Source organism: Triticum urartu, chromosome 7, assembly GCF_003073215.2.
Source record: "Triticum urartu cultivar G1812 chromosome 7, Tu2.1, whole genome shotgun sequence".
NCBI classification, from domain to species: domain Eukaryota; kingdom Viridiplantae; phylum Streptophyta; class Magnoliopsida; order Poales; family Poaceae; genus Triticum; species Triticum urartu.
Window position 1 is genome coordinate 11,613,733 of NC_053028.1, and position 8,775 is coordinate 11,622,507.

Genomic DNA, 8,775 nt, shown 5'->3' on the forward strand with positions numbered 1-8,775 from the left:
CATAGAAGATTACTTTTCGTCGAGGGCTATCACATATTCGTGAACCAGGCAAGTACTTTCCGGTCATACATATGAAGACAATTTTTAATTTTGTGCGCATGTATTGACTTTTTTGAATTTTGCTATGATGTAGTCCCTCCGTTCCATAATGTAAGACGTTTTTTTACACTACACTAGTGTAAAAAACGTTTTACATTATGGGACGAAGGAAGTACTATTTAACGGGCAGGAGTTGGATCATGACCAGACAACCTTTCTGACCACGGGATTTACTCAGAATCAGGCGACTGAGCGTGTTGGTGACCTGCCCACGTTTCTGAATTTCGAGAGAAATTCACTGACAACCGTTCGTTAATGACCATGTAACTGAAGACTTCGAGGAGCTGCCAATACTACGCCCTCTTGGCTGATCGATTTATCAGGCGAGGGTAGAACAGACACACACGAACACGACACACGAGATTTTATGGTATCATGTACAAATATATCCTACCTAGCTAGTCGGTGCTTAGTTCCTTGCCAAGCTGGATACTCACAGGCTGGTTGATCTTTTTCGTACTAACGAACACTGGCTAGGCGCTTGCAGGTGGAGCTGAGCCGGCCGGCCAGTCGATTGACAGGCGCACCTGACCTGCATGTAGCGACACTGTGGCAACACATGCACGATCGTCGATCGACCCATCCCACCCGACCGATGATTAACCACGCATTAAGCTGGATTGTGGACACATTAAGCACGTGCACTCTGTCTGTACACAAAGTTCTTTTGCTTTCCCTGTCCATGTCTAGCTGCTCTGCTTCTCCTTATAAAGGCCGGAACAATCTTTATGTGCCACTGCCACTGCCACCGCCATCGTCATCTTCCTATAGCTCGATTGCACGATCGAGACCAGCTAGCTAATGGGGATCCCGGCGGCGGTGCCCAGGCTGCTGCCCAACCTCGTCTTCGTCTTTGCCCACCTCCGCTGCCTCTCTTCCTGGCTGCTTGGCGCCTGCATCGGCTACCCAAACAACTCGGACTACGCCGACCACCATCACCACCACCAGGGGCAGTAGTAGTACCACGACGACCACGGCCTCAAGGAGCTGGAGGAGCACTTCCCAGCCGTGCGCTTCGACGAGCTCTCCGTATCCAACGCCGCCACCAGCGCCAGGGCGCCCATCCTCCCAGAGGGATGCGTGGTATGCCTCAGTGACTTTCACGGCGGCCCGCGTGTGCGCCGGCCGCGGGGGTGCCAGCACGTCTTTCACTTTGGCTGCCTTGACCGTTGGGGGCTGAATTTCGTGTTTTGACCTTTTTACGATATAAAATCAGGATCTGGTAAAAAATTCGGCATTTGATCCTTTTTCTTACCGCCAGGGTTTCTGGCGGTAGGGTTAGACAGGCTACCGCCAGGGGACCTTGCGGTAGGGTAGTAATCCACGTTAGCACGCAGAGACGCCTACCGTTCCCCTCCGTCGCACCCTACCGCCAGGGCACCCGGCAGTAACCTGTCTAACCCTACCGCCAGGATACTGGGGTCACCCTGGCGGTAGGGTCCGGGCAGTTATTTCGTCCGAAACCCCGCACCCCTGCCCATCTTCCCACCCCCCCTCCCCTCGTCGGCAGTTTCATCTTTTCTTCCCCAACTCGCCCCTCTCTCCCTCTCTCATCTCCTCCACTCTCCCCCACGGATCTGCACCGTTTCTTCACCGTTTTTGCGGATCGAGATGATCCTGAAGAGAGAAACGTAAGCTCCTCTGATCCCTTCAATTAGTTTTTGCAAACTTGCTTCCGATTCGACGCATTATTTGCTTCAAATCCCTCATATTTTTGAATTTAGATTGGATTTTTTGTACCTAAGATTGTTTTAGCTTGATTGTAGTTGTAGTTCTTAGTTCTTTAGTAAGTAGTGGTATTGAATATGAACTCTAATCAATAGTGTGAAGAAGAACCCTAGTTCATAAAATTTTTTGTTAAAAATATTATGATGTAATGCATATGGGAGGACTTGATAGTAGTTTTATGGTGCATGTTCATATGATGATATGAAGATGTTGTTTGGAGATAATACATTCAAGATGAATGTTGGAGGATTTTTTTTATGTATGATGCATGAATATGATGCATATTGTAGTAAACAAAATATATATGATGCAAGTGGTGGATTTGGTTGGTATGATATGGTATGATTTTGCATTTGACACATCTTGATATATGTATTTTATTTATTTGATCCATATGTTTAGGTCTGCAACAGTGGCGCAACCATCGCCCATCCATCTCCAACACGACCCGTCCGGCTTGCCACTTCCATATGTGTACGAGTCCTTTCCCGAGCTTCTGCAGCCGGTGACCGCTTTTTCAGACGAGTTCCTACACAAGACGAGGGCAGTGCGGTGGCACGAGAGGGCAGAACGGATCGCCGACGATGTGAAGTGTTGGTCGCTGAGTGTGAAGGAGTGGAAGAGAGTGAAGGCAGAGATGGAGGGAGATCCAACTATCTCCCGTGAACGCCGGGAAGCGACCATTGAAGTTGCCAAGCAGCACTCCAACTGGGAGCTGCGCAATTTGGGCCGGAGGATTTACTTCGAGAGCAATGCGGAGGAGAGACTCAGGATGCCGCTCCCAAGTGCATCGGCGTTCGATATCATCAGCTGGGGAAGGGCGGAGGCGAAAACTCCAGCTGGCAAGGCAAGGTGGGAGTGCTTGAATGGTCGGATGCCGACCAGCGTTCCGCCTCCGCCTGAACCGGTGGATCCGCTGCCGTATCTGTCTCCACGTCTAGGGCTAACATACGAGGGGGGAGGTTTACCCAACCTATAAACATGTCTATTGGATATGCATCTATGTTTTAGTAGGGGTTGTCAAACTATGTGGACAAGTTTGCTATTTGCAATTTCCTACTTATGAATCTATGTGTAAACTGTTTGATATTTGCTATGTGGAACCTTTATTAATATGTGAGCTCATATATTGCTGTCATATTTATGAAACTTGCTGTGATATTGCTGTCATATTTGAATTTGAAAACAAAAAACCAAATGAACTTGAAACAACAGAACAGAGGACCCTACCGCCAGGCACCCTGGCGGTAGGGTCAGACATCCTACCGCCAGGGCCCTTGCATATTTCGTTACAGAAAGTTTGTACGGCAAAACCCTGCCACACCTTACCGCCAGTGGCTCTGGCGGTAGGTTTAGACCGCCTACCGCCAGGGCCCCTGGCAGTAGGTACTTATCCACGTCAGCACAGGCAAACGGCCGCCGTCCCCCTCCGTCACACCCTACCGCGGCGGTAGGTTGTCTAAACCTACCGCCGGTGGCCCTAGCGGTAGCAAACGGGTCAAATCCCGAATTTTTTACCAACTAGGGTTAGATCTTGATTTTATATCGCAAAAGGGTCAAAACACGAAATTTTGCCACCGCTGGGTGGCTCACGGCCACTGCACCTGCCCACTCTGCCGCGCTCCGTTCCTCCCGCCCTTCCTCCTGGCCGTGCCGCTCCCGACGTCATGATTCCCACGAGGAGTTGTTTGCGTAATTTGGCGACTGCAGCTGGCGAATCCTGAGGACAAGTTCCGAATTCTCGTTTCCGGTCAGGCTTTTATGAAATCAAGCCCAACCCACAGCTTGGGCTAAGGAGGCTATGGCAGAGAGGTGTTGAAATATTTTCCAAGAGGCCCCTCCTTTGGAGAGATTATCACTATGCCCTCCCCAGGGATGGGGATTAGTTCCTCGTTCAAGCTTTAGTTAATTTGGATTTCAGTCTAATGGATTTAGTCTCCGAAGTAAAATCCACACACCATGAAGAATAAGAGGATATATACACAACAGGAAATAAGTTAGATTATAGGAAGTAGGTACATCGGTGAATCTGTATATATGTGTTGAGAAAGGTTTTTGCTCTGCTGTACACGAACAGATTTCTAATCTTAGCAGATACACAGGCAGCACCCCAGGAGTATCGTTCTTTCTTCCTAGCGAAGAAAGAGGCGATGTCGCCTGCGCCGCTGCCAGGGAGTTCCTCCGCCGCCGTCCTCCGGCGGTTCCCCTCCGCCGACGACCTCGGTCGTCAGGGGTGAGGGGGTTCGCTGAATCCACGCGTGTGGATAGTTTTACGTCAAATTAATTTAGTTTTTTAGACTGTTCATCGTCTTGGCTTCTGCGCCGGTGATGGTGGCGCTGAATAAAATTTCTTCAGATCCTACTCCAATGAAGCGATTGGTCCTTTGCCTAGGGATGAATCTGGAATCCAGTCTGTTCAAGCAAAGATGGTGTGGCGGCGGCGACATCCTTGTGGTGGACTTGTGTCCTCGGACTCCGCCGTTGCGACGGCGTCCGCTTCAGCGCCGGCACGGAGCTTGGGAGGTAGTCCAGGAGCAGATGCAGATTGTGATCTGCATCGACGACATCTGAAAGATGGTGGATCGTGTGCTGGGTTCGTGGTACGTGGTTGAAAAGTATGGTTTCCTCCTCCGACGTCTTAGTCATGTGGGGGGTGCCAGATCTGAAGTTCGATGGTGTGTCCGGAGTGTTGCCACAGTCTAATTCATTTAACGGTAATGGTTTCGCTTTTGGTGAGCCATCAAAGGTCCAAGCTGTTTATCAGCGATGGAGCCGCGTCGAGTTCGGGGGCATTAGTGTCAATGACTATGTTGACGGTGTAGGGTGGGATGATTGTATCACACTCCCTTCCTAGCACCACTTCGGTTTGGCATGGAGTAGTAGCTGGCATGCCTTTTGGAAGTTCCATTATCAAGTTAGTGACCCAAACATCGATTTATTAGCCAGGCTCAGCAGCGACGAAGTTGCCTCGTTACCATGTTCAAGGCGGCGTCCATCGAATGAGTGTTGACCCTCAGTGGTTGGTCTCGAAATCTAAGATGAAAATCCTTTTCATGGAAATCTTCGACCGGACGAGGCGATGGCGGTGCGAGGATACTCTCCGTGCAGTTTATTATTTCGAACTGCTGTCTGAGACCCTGAACAGTTTACCTCCTGTGGGCTGTCGCACATAATATCTTGATATATTTCTCAAAATAAAAATCTTGATATTTTCCGTGCTATGTCGCCGTGCTCTGCTCACTCTAGAAATGCTATTGTGTCCAGAGAAGGAAAATAAGTTGTTGTGTGCAGGGCCGAACGGAATCCCGATAATAACAATGAAACTTACATCCCAATAAATAACAATGCTATTGTGTGCAGAGAAGGAAAAAACCGAGATAATAACAATGAAAAAGAAACAACATAGCTTTAATTAACGCTTGTTCAGGGCCGAACGGAATCCCGACAAATAAGTTGTTGTGTGCAGAAAAAAAGGTAACTTAAGTCCGATTAGTATTCAGCTCGATCCGCCGAATAAGTTTAGGATGATGCTAGGCGCCGGCGCACCGGCGCAATTTCGGCCGGTCCACCCAGAGCCGCTCGATCTGGACGCGTATAACCGTCAGATCCGTCCCCCCTCCCCTTTCGTCATCCTCCCCACGGGAAAAGAGGAGAAAAAGCGTGCGCCGCCGCTGCTCCCTGGATCTCGAACACAGATCCACGCTGCCCTCGTTTTTGGACCACCGCCGCTCCTGCTCACCATCGGCACTTACAGCCTCGCCACCGCCGGCCGCAACACCCTCTTCGTCGCCTCTTGCCTTCCTCGCTGGATCCACGAATGCAGCTACGTATAACACGGGGTTGCAGCTCCGGTAGCGTCGGGTCGCCGGCAAGCCTGCAGTGTACGTCACCTCGGTTGCCGTCCATGGTTGTAGCACTCTGGTGCGTCACCCCCGCCCTCGCCGTCATGAGTTTCCACGAACAAAAATGGCCACCAGTCGCACCATAAAATAGATGTAGCAAATGAACATGTCGGTCGTAGCAAAAAACAACAGCGGATGCAGCAAGAATGTCGTGGTCGTCGCCGTGGTTCCCAACTCGCCATGAATGGAAGTAACAAAAGCATTTGCCGGTTGTGTCAAAAATCAACGACGGTTGCAGCAAAATCATCATCGCCGCCGTGACGGGCGCAACTCGCCGTGAATGGAACGTAGCAAAAATATTTGCCGGTTGTAGCAAAAATCGACTGTACCAAAATTGCTAGTTCCGACACAAAACCCACATGATTCTAGCAAAACAATGTGGTAGTTCCAGCAAAACACAAAGCCGATGGTAGCAAAACAAATGGCTATTTCCAGCAAAGTCCAAAGATGGTGGTAGCAAAAAAAAGATCTATGATTCCAGCAAAAAAATGAGATGGTGGTAGCAAAAATTGATGCTGATTCCAGCAAAAAACAAAGCCGATGTAGCAAAAAGAAGGCGGTGGTTCCCCGCACACGACAATTCCACCCAGTGGCTGCCGGCGTTGTTGTGGCCGGTGGCACCAATTCTGTGGCGGTTTGTAGCACACGCGGATGCGGGCTCCAACAAAAAAGTCTCGCACGAGCAGCCATCACCAGGGGAAAAGTGGAGGTGGCGGCAGACATGGCCATTGCGTGCTACGGTCATGGCGGGTTGCAGGCTCGCAGCACCGTAGGACGCAAAAAAGGGAAGAAGAGGAGGGGGGCGGGGGCCGCAAAGGCAGAAAAGGGGGCCGGGGTGGGCACCGGCCACGGCCACCACAGAGCATAAGGGGAGGAGGTGAGCCTCGTCGATGCTTCGATGGTGGCAGCCATGGCGGAGAAAGGTGTGGGAAAAAGAAACAGAGGAGGGAGATGATGGATGAGGCGTGGATGGATAAGGAGAAGGTTGGGCGGTGTGTGGGTCCCATAGGACGTACGAGAAGCAGGAAACGTTCGATAGCGTTCCATCGTACGTGCCGCATGTGACCGGCTCAATCTTGGACCGGCGCACCGGCCACAAACATTTATCATAAGTTTAAAACCCAAACTGACTCATCTACATTAACATATTTACACCACGTACGCGTGAATCTAATCGAGATCACCATCGCATCGCATCGCATCGCATCGTCTCAAAGGTGCCGCCCATCGACGTAGGCGATGGCCGGCGGTGGCGTGGACCGCCTGTCCTCGCTTTCCGACAACCTCCTCCGCCGCATCCTCCACTTCGCCACACTCAAGGAGGCAGCATCAACAACCGCACTCTCCCGGCGTTGGCGGGAGCCGCTCTGGCTCTCCTCGGGCGCCGTAAACCTCGAGGCGTGGGTGGTCGAGAAAAAGAAATACCGCCGACGGCAAGGGCACGAGCACGGCAATGCCCACGCCCGCGTCTTCTCCGGGAGCGACTACTTGGTCTCGGCGGCCACGGGGGCGCTCGAAGCCGCCGACGTCCCCGTCACGAGGCTCAGTTTAATCACCTGGTTTCCCGACCATTACCAGGTCGTGTCGTCCTACAAAGACATGGTCGAGATGGTGCTCTCCCACCAGGCGGCGCGCAATGTCGAGGAGCTTCTGCTCGTCGCCAAAGATCCTTCCGGCAACCCCTATGATCTGCTGGTATTCAACTGCACAGTCACTCTCGATTCACTGCGGATCCTAGAACTCACCAATTGCAATGAAGTACTAGTCCGCCAGAGGGAGGCCGTGCTCCCGCGGCTGTCCTCCCTAAGGCTGAGCCATTGCACCCAGCAGCTAGGATCCCTCCAACGCGTTATTGACCCTGGCTGCGGCTGGTGCTTCTATAAGAACGTCGATCGTTTGAAGATCGACGCGATGAGGCTGCGCCGCTTCAGCTACAAGGGGCGACTCCGCTCCTACTCATTCAGTCCACAGCCTCTCGAGTTTGAACAAGTTGATCTGGAATTTTTCGAGCAAGGCTACAGGGTAAAGGATCCAAACCATGACTTAGAAACCTTCTGGCAATTCGCTCGAAACTTCACTGGCACCAAGGAGATGAGGCTAAGGGTGAACCACCTTGAGGATATCGCCGTCCTCAGTGAGGCAAGGCAGGTCGAGCTCCTGCCGGTATTCGGCCGCCTCGAGCGTCTCGAGTTCCAAGGAACACATTGGACCAAAGACAAGACTGCAGCAGTGACGACCATCTTGAACCTGCTCCACTGTTGCCCTGTGCTCAGTGCCCTCCGAATCAACCTCACCGCAAAGTATGAGGAGGAGGACGCATCGAATAAACAAGCGGTACACAGACAGAAAGGAACTACTCGGAAGGAAATTCTGATGGCTGCCATGGTAGGTCCACGCTACTTATTCCAATGCTTGCAGAGCTCCCTAAGGAGAGTGGACTTACAATTCCAACTAGAGAAGGACTGTCTTGGTGTCAAGATGATAAAAACTTTCGCTGAAAATGCTATGGTACTTGAAGAAATACGTATTGACAGTGGAGACGAAAAGTTGTGTGAGCACATGAATCCCAGGATTGCAAAGTGGAACTCGAGTAGGAAAGAATTAGGGGCGACAAGTTTCGTTCTCTTACCTCTTAAGAAGTGACTCTACAAAAGAGGAAATATGGTACGTATCATATACTCCTACTTAGTTAGTGTTTTTTTCTCAAGACATTATTATTTTAGGAAAAAACTAACGCCCACACGTGTGGCATCTTGCACATCGCCCACACGCCTTCTTTACCACTCGTTTTGTCACATGTGAACAGATGACATCAGCAGGAATCTTTTTGGTTTTCGGCTTAGAAATGTTTTATCTCCTAATTAAAAAATTGAATTAAAAATCCGTTTTCACCATTAAATCTGTCTCGGCGAGATCTTCAAAACTAGACCCCATGTTGATATGTTTCGACGAATTTTTTTTTGCCCAAAAGTTGCCATGATGTTTACACTGTAGTTGCCATAGTGCTTAAACTAAAGTTGCCATGTGGCAATTTCAGTTTATAGAG

General features: G+C 50.6%; 1 protein-coding gene across 1 annotated transcript; it reads left to right on the plus strand.

Annotated features, from left to right (window-relative positions):
• Nucleotides 1-900: 900 nt before the first annotated feature.
• LOC125518107 (probable E3 ubiquitin-protein ligase RHA1A) lies at nucleotides 901-4,064 on the plus strand. Its single transcript, XM_048683044.1, is given in 3 exon segments — nucleotides 901-1,264; nucleotides 3,404-3,491; nucleotides 3,905-4,064. Coding segments are annotated over 3 exon segments (612 nt in total).
• Nucleotides 4,065-8,775: the final 4,711 nt, after the last annotated feature.